Source organism: Carcharodon carcharias, chromosome 10 (assembly GCF_017639515.1).
Source record: "Carcharodon carcharias isolate sCarCar2 chromosome 10, sCarCar2.pri, whole genome shotgun sequence".
NCBI lineage: Eukaryota > Metazoa > Chordata > Chondrichthyes > Lamniformes > Lamnidae > Carcharodon > Carcharodon carcharias.
Window position 1 is genome coordinate 125,635,790 of NC_054476.1, and position 12,935 is coordinate 125,648,724.

General features: G+C 42.5%; 1 protein-coding gene across 1 annotated transcript in view; it reads right to left on the reverse strand.

The window, feature by feature from the left end:
* The window catches only part of LOC121283627 (syntaxin-1A-like), a 239,994-nt gene extending 228,009 nt beyond the window's left edge, over nt 1-11,985 (reverse strand). Inside the window, exon 1 of the mRNA XM_041198404.1 lies at nt 11,947-11,985. Within this exon, the coding sequence (XP_041054338.1) occupies nt 11,947-11,976 (30 nt within the window). The 5' untranslated portion in view covers nt 11,977-11,985. The remainder of the gene's footprint in view (nt 1-11,946) is intronic.
* Nucleotides 11,986-12,935: the final 950 nt, after the last annotated feature.

Here is a 12,935-nt window from a genome sequence, read left to right on the forward strand (position 1 = left end):
AAAGTGCAGGAACGGAGAGACCTGTGGGTGTATATACAGAAGTCTTTGAGCAGGCCAAGTTGAGAAGGCTGTTAAAAAAGCATACAGAATTCTTGGGTTTATAAATAGACATGGAATACAGAAGAAAGCAAGGTATGTTAAACCCTTATAAAACACTGGTTAGGTCTCAGCTGGAGTATTGAGACCAATTCTGGGCAATACACTTTAGGAAAGATGTCAAGGTTTTAAAGCTGGTGTAGAAAAGATTTATTAGAATGGTAGCAGTGATGAAAAATTACAGTCATGTGGAGAGACCAGAGAAATATTGAGTTATGATGATTATGAATGCACTGTCGGAAAGGATGGTGGTGGTGGAAGCAAATTCAATAAAAACTTTTGAGAGGAAACTTGATAAATATTTGAAGGGGCAAAATCTAAGGGCTATGGGGAAAGAGCAAATTAGAGGGATTTATTGGATAGCTCGTTCAAAGAACTGTCATAGATATGATGGGCTGAATGGTCTCATTTCGTTCTGTATCATTCTATGATTCCATGAAATTGTTGTTTTAAATCCAAGCTACATTGTAAGGTTGGGCTCAGTTGGAAAGATTGATACAATCAGCTGTGTGCAATGTGGGAAACAACCAGTTCACAGGACAAAAGTACTCAATGTTTGGCACCAGTTGGGATTAATTTGGCAATCTCATTCAGAGTGGCATGTAGGATACTGAACTAAGACAATGATACACTGAATGGGATTTTCTAAGGCTAAAATTATGCTGTGTTTTGGGGCTGTCTAAAGAGGGTTTTCCTTCACAGCTAATCTGTGCTGTACCTGACCTGTGATTGCTTGGTGGGACAGGGACAGCTTTACGATGTGTTTAATCAATACTGTATCTAGCCTGGGCTGAGGGGGGTGGGGGGGGGTGGTGTGGTAGTTGGGGGCGGGGTGTTCATTCTGGGGGGGAGTGGAGCTGCTTATTTTGAGGTCTTTGCTTTTTCCATCCCTGTGGATGTGGGAAAAAAATCACACTGGTGATTACAGCTAATAGAGAGCAAGAGATTTAGTGAGTTAAATCAGGATTAAGTGATAGACCCTGATCTTGGATTTATCCAGTACTATGCTATGATAGAGGCAATAAAGAGATCCAGAGCAGGGTGCAGACAATGAACAAGCCTCCAACTGAACTGACTGATCACAGCAACAATAAGATACTGCATCGCAAGAGATTGTTCTGAAATGCTGCAGCTAATTTGCTAAAATGTGCTGGCAGGGTGATGTATTAACGTCAGATTCCCTGAATAGCAGCTCAGTCAGATTACCCTCAGCCAATACACATGTCAATTGCTGTTCTAATAAACTAAAAAGCAATTTCCATTTCAATGCTTTATCACAATGGTTCATAGCCTGGGGTCCATAGACACTTTCCTGGGGGTCCACACAATAACATGAAATGCAAGGCTGGGGGCAGGTGTGGAGTGTGATTACCATATTTGCAGTGCAGAGCAGGCTGGTTGACTGGCTCACCTAGAGGAGACTGCACAAAGCTAGACAAACCCTTCAGTGAGAAGCAGGCACATCCATCTCACCTGTTTTCTTCAAATCGACATTAAAATACAATTTGCATGAAGCACTTTTGTGTTATGAGTATTATATTGTATAATTTAAATGGGGGGGAGGGGTCTGTGATTTCTAAATGATTTGTAAAGGAGTTCTTCAACCAAAATAATTTGAAAACCACTGTCCTATCACAGTGGTGCACTCCCGCAGTCAACACTGTACATAGCTTGGCCCTCCCCAGGGGGCATAGAGAGAGGGTAACAGTGAAATCCTACAGCTTCCAGATAGCCAAGATTGCGCACAGGAAGGGAGGGATAGAGGCTCGAAAATAGACAAGTTGACGATGGGCGAAAGAGATTAGTCAGGATGCGAATATAGGGGATCAGGCAAAGTTGTAGTGCATAAAGCAGTCGAATAGGGGTGGTGAAGTAATAGAAGAAACTAGACATAGGGTGGCAGATTGAGCAGCAATGGTCAATTTGGCTGTGTTGAAATTTGGTTCATCATCTTTCTCAACTGTGGGAGCAACATGAGCCGATGAGCTGAATTCTTACTTTTTCAAAATCGTGCCATTGTTCAGTTTGTTTCTGCAGAAAGCAGTCTCACCAAAGTCGCTGTTCCCATGGCAAGTGGTTGAATGGATGCCAGGCTTACCTTCACTAGGATTGGGGATTCTACTGTTGGGCAGGAAGCTGTTCATCATTAACACACTAAAGAGAAAGATTTTCTAAATTCCAACAAAAGTCTTGACAATGCCATGCACTCCTCATTAATGCAAGGGAAGAGGAACCTTGTGGCATTAGAACACTTCTCCATATGGATTGAGCTAGTGTAGTCAAAAGTGTATGCAGGAATAAATACCGCTATCCTTTGAATTATTCTTTAGAAGAATGGACGGGGACGCTGTTCTTCATCCTATGTCAATGTTATTCTGACAACAAGATGTTGAAGAAGTATTTCCTGCTAATCTTTGGAGTTGTGGGCTCTTTTTGAGCCTACACATGGTGGCATGATTGGGATTGGGATCAGAAACTCATCATATCAGTAATCATGGATGACATTGTGACTTCTTATTTCAAATAAACACACTGGAACATTTCCTGGTGCAAAACAACCTTTACTGCCTCTCCTTACCTTCTCAGGTCAATTTGCTCCTTCAAACAATGACTTCTCATCTATACGTTTTCTCCTGGTTATAATACAATGAAATAAACAACAGCGGATTTCTAAACTCATTGAATTCAACTCAGTCTTTGAAGAGTTAACATCAATCTACGGGTCTTTGCTATTCAACTAAAAGGTGAATGATGTCCAATGGCAGCCTTGGATTAGGAGCACAGTTTAATACTGGAAAGTCTCCGTTAACTGTTTAAGAACTGCAGCAGCAGCTTGGAGGCAACATCAAGAAATCAAACAATGAAGAATACAGAATAGCTGGCGCAATTATACTCTTATGGACTCAAATGTGCATAGAACCATGGCTTTAATTCTTCAATTGGTTAGTGCCATTTTAGGACTGTTTTCTTTTTAAAAAACACTTGACCACTGCTTTCCCCAGGATAAGTGGGCAGAGTCTGGTGGGTTTAAACTCCCCCAGTGGGCTGGCATTTCAACTTTGGATAATGATACAGTTGAAATATTGCACATGACCAAATGTTGCTCATTTGGAAATAATGCATGGCATCTCAGTAAAGATTATGAACAGCAGAAATGTCCAGCAATTCACCTCTATAGCAATTAAAGGAATGACAAGAAGACCTGTCTGCACTGTTCAAAGAGATGGCCGAGTAACTCCCTATCATTGTCACATATCAAACATTGACATCAGCTAACATCCTTCCTTCAGTCTGTTTCTTAGCTAGTATCAACATCCTGGGGGTGGCTATTGGCAAGAAACTGAACGGGACCAGCCATATAAATACTGTGATTACAAGAGCAGGTTAAAGGCTGGGAAATCTCTGGTGAGTAACTCACCTCCTGACTCCCCACACCGTCTTCAAGGCACAGGTCAGAAGTGTGATGGAATACTTTCCACTTGCCCTGGATAAGTGCAGCTGCCACAACACTCAAAAGACTCGATACTATCCAGAACTAAGCAATCTGCTTGATTTGCATCCCATCCACCACCTTAAATATTCACTCCTTCCAATGCCGACACACAGTGGCAATATGGTGTTCCATCTACAAGATGCGCTGCAGCAACTCGCCAAGGCTCCTTCAACAGTATTTTCCAAATCTACAACCTCTGCAACCTACAAGGACAAGGGGAGGGGATGCCAACACCTGCGAGTTCCATTCCAAACCACACACCATCCTGACTTGGAAATATATCACTGTTCCTTCACTGTTGACAGGCCAAAATCCTGGAACTCCCTAACAGCACCATGGACTGCAGCAGTTCAAGAAGGCAGCTCACTACCACCTTCTCAAGGGTCATTAAGGATGGACAATAAATGCTGGCCTAGCCAGCCACTCCCACATTCCATGAACAAATTAAAAAATACTTACTTCAGCCCATTGCTAATTGGAAATTGAAGTTGAAGTATCAGTTAAAATAAAAACCCCCAGCAAGCTTGGAGTTAAATCTCAAAGAATCACGGGGTGCTTTGAGTGCTTCTCTGCTGTAACTGTACAGGTCTTCATTAGCTGTGGTAAGTGAAGTAGGCAGGGAGTGGGCACATTCAGTTCCTTTGTCTGGTGGCACATTCTATAATCAGTGATAAAATTCCATCATCTCCCTCCCCATTCACAGTAGGGGTGTCGCTGAGCTACAGATTCACAATACCATTTCATTAGATAGAATTTTGTTAACAAGAATCACTGAATAAAGGGAAGAATGTGCTCACTGTGTAATGTGTGTCCACAAAATGCTAACTCCTAAATTTCATTCCCTTTTACATTAGTTTTAGAGAAGATGCTAGAATGTATTATTAGTTACATGGTAACAGGACACTTGGAAAATAATAATATGACTAGGCAGAATCAAAGTTTTACAGAAAGGGAAATCGTATTTTACAAATCTATTAAGAGCTTTTTTTTGAGATGTAACCAGCAGGGTGGATAAAGTGGAACCATAGTAAGTGAGATGTAAATTTGTGGCGCATAAGAGGTTATTACACAAAGTTAGGACTCATGGGGTTGAGGATAATACATTTGCATGGATTGAAGATTGGATAATGGAAAGAAAGCAGAGAACAAATAGGTTATTTTTGGGTTGGCAGGTTATAACTACAAGTTGCTGCAAGATCAGCGCTTGGGCTTTAGTTATTTGCAAACTATGTCAATGACTTAAATGAGGGGATCAAGTGTAACATACCCAGGGGTTTGCTGACAACACAAACCTACATGGAAAAGTAATCTATGAGGAGGACACAAAGAGATTGGAAAGGAATATAGATAGCTTGAGTGAGTGGGCAAAAACATGGCAGATGGAATAAAATGTGGAGAAATGTGAAGTTATTTGTTTCAAAAAGAAAAACAGAATACTTTTTTTTAAATGATGAGGCAGAAGAAAATGTTGGTATTCAGAGGGACCTGGTGACCTTATACATGAAACACAAAGTTAACATACAGGCACAGCAAGCAATTAGGAGACAAAATGCTATGTTAGCCTTTATTACAGAGGAATTAGGTTAAGAGTGAAGAAGTCTTAGTGCATTTGGGTAGGACCTTGGTAAGACGGCCCTGGGGTAGTGTAGAATTTTGGTCTCCTTACCTAAGGACGGACACACTTGCCTTGGAAAGAGTACAACATAGGTCGACCAAGCTGATTCCTGGGATGAGGGGATTGGCCTGTGCGGAGAGGTTGAGTAGACTATGCCTCTATTTTGCTAGAATTTAGAATAAGAGTTGATTTTATGGAAACCTGCAAAATTTATAAAGGGCTTGGTGGTTAGATGCTGATAGGATGTTTCCCCTGACTAGGGAGTCTAGAACTAGGGGTCACAGCCTTAGAATAAGGGGTTAGTCATTTGGGATTGAAATAAAAAGAAATTTCTTCACTCAACGGGTTTGGAATTCTCCAACCCCTGAGATATGTGGGTGCTTGATTGATAAGTATATTAAGACAGAGTTCGATAGATTTTTGAATGCTACAGAAATTAAGAGGTATGGTGATAGTACAGGAAGGTAGAGTTCAGGAAGATAGAGTTGAGGTAGAATATCAGCTGTGATTGTATTGACTGGGGGAGCACGGCTGAATGATCTACTCCTGCTCCTATTGCTTGTGTCCTTCTAATCCCAAATTGGTAAGACACAATACACAGGTTCAGATCATTGTCTGGGTATAGCAATTCAGAATAGCCCAAAGTGTCTCAATTCCAGCTTTACCTTCATTTTGTTCAACAGTTGTGTCCGCCAGAAAGTGACTCCAGATTTAAACAATTACATTTCAGTTTTACCATCACCATCAATGTGCTCAGCCTTAAGACAATTTTCATGAAGAAAACACATTTGGAAAGCTAAACAATAAACCACGTTACATAAACTACCCAATAGTAACTTCAACACCTGCTTCACACATCACAAGGGACTGGCAGCATCCCAACCAGCAGCATTTACAGTCTGTAGAACCAATTACTTCATGTTTGTTTTTTGCTGCCAATGGTTTTTAAATGATTGTTGACATGTTTCCCACTGAATAAAGAGAACAGAGCCCTGATGTAATACATTTAAGCTCTTTTGTCACTGGTGTTACACAATGAACATTGTAATAATTGCTGCCACTCTGACTCTGATTATTCAGAGGCTTTCTAAAGGATAGTACTAGCAAGGCAGTAACTGTACCTCCTCTCCTGGTTGCCCTAAGGGCATTAACAGTCAAGCCTGGAGTGTATGTATGGAGCCGTATGCAGGCTAGATTTGGTAGGAGAGCAATTTTGCTTCTCAGAAGAATATTAGTGAACCTGTTGCTTTCATGGATTATTTTCTGGTGCTAGAGAACAAATTACCATTTAGTTTAACCACTTGGGTTTGATTCTACAGCCTATGGGCTGCTGCTCCAGTATTATATCATTACTATAACTGTATAGGTTAGATGATACTGGAACAATTCTGTTTGCATTGTTTCCTTTTTCACTGCATATGTTTGATGCTGGACATTAATTGCACTACATTTGCAGGTTAGGGCGCTGGTAGCAGTGGAAAAGGAAAAGAGATTGGCAGCTGCCTGGGGATCCAACTTTGGGCCACTACTGTGACTAGTGTGGTTAATTTTTAAACTCTTTTAAAAGCAGTCATCCTGGTAAACAGGGTAGGTATGTACTGCAGCAGAGTTTTCCAGTACCAAACATGGTCACACCATCTCCTCTGGCTGAGATTGTCACTTCTACGGTTAACATCAGAGGTGGGGGTTATACCTGTACAGCAACGGTATAGGTGGGGGTAATAAACTGGTTGGGCTATGTGCATGGAGGGAAATACATTGCCACAGGTTGGGGTTATACACTGGGAAAGGGGTTGTTGCCAAGCGCTATATATGAATGATGGCCTATGCATAACTAAACATTAGGAAATGCATCTACAATGACCAAAAGATTGAAAGGGAAGGAAGTCTATGAGAGAAAGCTAGCTAGAAATATAGATACAAATAGAGTTTCTATATATTTTTAAAAAGAAAAGAGTTAACAAAGTGAGCTTATTGGTCATATAGAAAGAGAGTCTGGGGAATTATTATGAGAAAATAAGGAGATGGCAGATGAATTGACCAGGTGTTTTCCATCAGCCTTCACTATCAAGGATACAAGTAACGTCCCAGAAATAGCTGTAAATCAGGAAATGGAAGGAAGGGAGGAACTTGGGGAAAATTAAAATCACCAGGGATGTGGTGCTAAGCAAATTGTTGGAGTTGTGGGCTGACAAGTCCCTGGGGTCATGATGTACTTCATCCTAGGGTCTTCAAAGAAGTAACAAGTGAGATAGTTGATACAAATATGAGATAATTAATTTTCCAAAATTCCCTAGATTTGGGGAAAGTTCCATTAGATTGAAAAATAGGGAATGTAACTCCTTTATTCAAGAGGGGAGGGAGACAAAGCAGGAAACAACAGGCTTGTTAGTTTAATATCTGTCATCGGGAAAATGTTAGAAGCTATTACTAAAGACACAAGGCACTTGGAAAAATTCAGAGTAATCAGATAGAGTTAGCATGGTTTTGCGAAAGGGACCACATGTTTAACCAATTTATTGGAGTTCTTTGAAGAAATAACATATGCTGTGGATAAAGGGAAACCAGTCAATGTACTGTTCATAGATTTCCAGAAGGTGTGTGACTCCAGGCCTACACTCCAGGCTTGACTGTTAATGCCCTTAGGCCAACTAGGAGAGGAGATACACTTACTGCCTCACTAGTACTATTTCCAGTTAAGGTGCCACATCAAAGGTCTTTATGCAAAGTAAAAGCTCATGGTGTAGGGCAGGGTTGGGGAATCTATGAACCAAAGGTATAGCTGCTAAATTTGCCGATGACACAAAGATAGGTAGGATAATAAGATGTAGAGAGAACACAGAGGCTACAAAGGGATATAGATAGGTTAAGCGAGTGAGCAAAAACCTGGCAAATGGAGTATAATGTGGAAAAGTGTGAAATTGTCCATTTTGGTAGGAATAATAAAAAAGCATATTGTCTAAATGGTGAGAGATTGTAGAGTTGAGGTGCAGAGGGATCTGAGTGCCCTAGTGCATGAATCACAGCAGGCTCATATACAGGTACAGTAATTAATTAGGAAAGCTAATAGGATGTTATAATTTATTGTGAGGGGAACTTCATACAAAAGTAGGGAGGTTATGCTTCAGTTATATAGGGCATTGGTGAGACCACGTCTGTAGTATTGTGTACAGTATTGGAAATGCGTTGGAAGCAATTTGGAGAAGGTTTACTAAACTAATACCTGGAATAGGTTGTCTTATGTGGAAAGGTTGAACAGGCTAGGTTCGTATCCACTGGAGTTTAGAAGAGTAAGAGGCGACTTGTTTGAAACAAATAAGATCCTGAGGGGTCTTGACAGTGCGGATGTGAAGAGGATGTTTCCCCCTGTGGGAGAATCTAGAACACTGTTTAGAAATAAAGGTTTTCCCATTTAGGACAGAGATGAGGAAAAAAATTTTCTCCTGAGGGTGGTGAGTCTTTGGAACTCTCTTCCTCAAAAGCGGTGGAAGCAGCGTTCTTGAATATTTTTAAGGCAGAGCTAAATAGATCCTTCATAAACAAGGGGGTGAAATGGTTTGGGGGTAGTCGGGAATGTGGAGTTGAGGTTGAAATCAGATCAGCCCCGATTTTATTGAATGGCAGAGCAGGCTCGAAGGGCAAAGTGGCCTACTCCTGCTCCTAATCTGTATGTATGTTCATGATGTTCTATACCAGGAGGGGTGAGAAATTACCTGGGCGAAACATATACTAGGTTAGGTTCTATACCTGAAGGCTTTACACCAGTCTGAGGAAAAGAATATACTCTAGTTCCTAATGTTTCTGTACAAACCACCGCAATTCTCATGAAGAAGCAATGCAAGAGGAGGCACAGAATAAGCAGTGAAGACTGCAAATAATATGTTACATTTGCTCCATGACACACCAGGACAGTGGACCATTCACACTATGTTACCAGCAGCACTGAAGGTCAACCTGGCTCCAATTGTTATAATACAAGGAATGCTGATGATCCTGAACCACAGGAATCAGTCATGATGCCATTCTAATCTTCATTCAGTCAGTAATTAAAGTCTGTTTCATCACTCACCCTCCCATACTCCCTTCAGTAGATGTAGCTACAGTTTTACTAGACTGTTGGTTTCTTTAAAGGCATATTAACTGTGTACAAGTAACCAGTTATGTTCCCAGTAACAACTAGAGGGCAGCCCTAAATAGAAAGGGACAGTATTTTAACAACATACTAGCTGTGCATGCCATGAGCAGAAAATGATGCACATTATTGGATGTGGATTATACATCCTGCAGAGCACACATGATTGCATCAGAATTAAAGTATCAAACAGCACATTGCACATTAAAGAGAGAGAAGGCTGGATGCTGAGTCCTCAAAGATACAATCAACAGAACCTTGTACCCCATCAAAGAACAGATGCAGCAATGGACACAAAAACGCAAGAGCCTCACAATTAAGTGAGAATTTGTGTTGCATGTTTGCGAAAGCAAAATGCCTCAATTGCTGGAAATCTGAAGTTGAAACAGAAACATAGAAACACTCAGCAGGCCAAGCAGCATTCGTACAGTGTGAAACAGAGTTAACATTTCAGGTCGATGACCTTTCATGAGAACTGTTCTAATGAAAAGGTCACCGACTGGAAACATTAACTCTGCTTCTCTCTCCACGCATGCTTATGTGCTTTGCGCTTCCAGTTTGCATTTGTTAATGGGGGCCATAATATGTCCTAACATGGTTTGCAAAACCGAACAGTATGCTGCACATTATTGCCAATGGCAAGAAAGAACAGGAGGTCAATTGGAGCCATCAGCAGCTGATGAGTCACTACTGCAAAGGAGACAGGTACAAGACAACTCATTTCCCAGGACTTTAATTTGCTCCGTAATCATCCGGTATAATTTTTCCATTGGACAGATTCATAATCAATGACTTGCTAGTTCCTTTACCTGTTTAGTTTTGCCTAAGAACTGAGTATGTTTGAGTTGATCTACTTCTGACAGTTCCATATTTGCAAAATAAAAGAATGACAGACTAGACAATATATTCCAAATGACAAAATTTTATTTAAGTGAGAATCCACAGTTTGGTAAGTCTCAAGCGGGGTATGAAATTTCAACTTTTCCTTTTGTATTTACCTGCGTTCCTACTGAGAAGTGCTCTCGTCACAGAGACAGTCATAATGGGTAACCACTGAGCCAACTGGCACCATCAACTGATGCCAACTGTACCCATGACTAACTCTTATTGCCTCAAACAGCCCCAGGATGCCCTTGTGCTGTAGCTCACTGCGTTCTGCAGAGGCTCCTGAAGTCACCTGTGCAGGACACTGTGGTGAACCAGAACTGAAGCTGCTGTTCACTGTCACATGACTGCTCCTGTTCTTCTCCATGCCTGCCATAGCTGGAGGCCATCATCGATTGATCCGTTCGAGCAGAGAGCAGGAGGCCTGTCCACAAGACCCTCCTAATCTCTTCTGGCACTGACTGATAGTAACTTCATCCAATCTTTCCTCAGTAACACCGCGTCGATGCTCAATTTACTTTGGATAACTTTGAGGAAACTGTACAGGCCGCACGGTTAGTGGTTGTTCCTTGTCAGAGGGTTGCTCCAATGCCAAGTTCTGTTCCATGTGAGTGAAGCAGATTTTTTTTTTCAGAACGCCACCTCCACTTTCTATTTATTCAATCAGCCCACTGCCTGAGCATCTTCAAATACCCGATTTCCACAACACCACACCCCCCCCCACCACACACACACAAACATTCCAGCCATCAACAAGAGAGGGAAAATATGCCAGAGAAACAGAGAGGGGTACAAACAAGGGAATTTAAAAAAGGGGGAGAGGGAAGTGAAAACGAAACAAGAAAGAGACAGACAGGCAGAAGTAAAAAGGGAGATACAGCAAGAGAAAGGCACCAGGCACCACTGGGCTGGCTTGGAGGGCGGGGAGAGGGAAACTTAGAATAAAATTGATTTAACAGGTCACAGAGGCTGACTGACAGCATTACCAAGTGAACGATGTGTGGGTACATGTGTCCCGGAGATGGGGCTTCATTCTCCTGAATAAGAATCGTGTCTGGGGTTAGCCTTTCCAAACCCACGGGGCCAGCCCACTGTAACCACTGAAGGTGGAATGGCCGTTTTCAGGGTCAGAATTTGGGGGATCGTTGAGCTGGAAGAAGATCTGGTCAAATTGCAGCGCCAACAAGCAGGTTCCAGGCTGTGAGAATGGGGAGGGAGAGAGGGAAACTGCTCAGTATTCATCCCATGACTCGGTTGAGGAGCTCGAAAGATCAATCAAACCTGCACATCCTTCACCTGCAGCCCTGCCATCCACCCCAGGAACCGGACCCCTCCCCAAACCCAGCACCCAGGGACCCCCAGCCCCGCGAGTGAAGCTGCGGCCACCGTTTCCACACACTTGAAGCCCGGTTCACAGGTTCCCCGGGGGGAAGCTCGGTCTCAGCCTCTGATCCGCAGGGATGCGGGTGAAGTTCGGAAGCTGTCCTGTCCCCTCAACCCTGTCTCTCACATCTCCGCACTGACGCCAGGGCACGTTTTGCAACCAACATGTAGAGGCAAAAAATAAAATAAAATAACCCGAAAGCTTTACCCTGGACTGCAGCAGCTCAGCAACCCCCCTGCAAGCCAACGGTACCTCCCCAGCCCGTTAGCCGACCGGGCGATTGCCCCTCCAGCAGACACACACATCCATCCATTCCCCTTCCTCAATTTGTGGATACTCACAACCCGCAGCTCCTGGGTTCGATCCTTCATCACTGTGATGTCCTGGGGGCTCGGACTGACGGCTCGGCTCGGAACGGCTCTGCGCGCACTGTCCACACACTCAGCAGGAGGAGGATGGCGATGCCAAGCTCTGCGGCTTCTTTCCCCCACTCACCGGGCGAGGGAGGCGGCTCCAAGGACTGCCAGCTGCCGGCACAGCGCATGTCGGGGCGGGGCTCAGCTCGGCTCACTCCGCTCACAGGGGAATAAAAAAATGACAAAACATGACTGACATCAAAAACTGACACCGGAGTCTGCAACTTGCAAAGCGAAACACCACACTCAGCAACCGCACACCGAAATTAACACGGCACATGGCGAAACGAGCAGTGAAATTAACACACGATCAAAATAACACTACACACTTTAAAATTAACAGCACACGATGAAATTAACAGTCCAATTAACACGACACATGGTGGAATTAACAGTGAAATTAACGCAACACGTTATAAAATTAACACAATGAAATTAACAGTTGAAATAAATGCAACATACGATGAAATTAACGCAACAGTAAAATTAACAGCACACGAAATTAACAGTGGAGTTAATATAAAAATATAGTGAAAAAGCAACATAAAGTGAAATTGACATAAAGCGATATTAATAGTGAAATAAACACATGGTGAAATTAGCAATGAAATTAACACAGTACGTGAAGTAAAGAACATTTTGAAGGGGGAAGGATAAACAGCTTGAAGTCATGGTCCATATCAGTATCCATGACATCGGTGGAAAGAGAGATGAAGTCCTACAGGTAGATTTCAGGGAGTTAGGAACGAAATTGAAAAGTAGAGCCTCAAAGGTGATAATGTCCAGATTAGACCTGGTGTCACATGCTAGTGAGTACAAAAATTGGAGGGCAGTATAGCTGAATGGGTGGCTGGAGAGATGGTACCGAGAGGAAACTTTCGATTCCTGGGACATTTTTGGGGTGTTAGGACCTG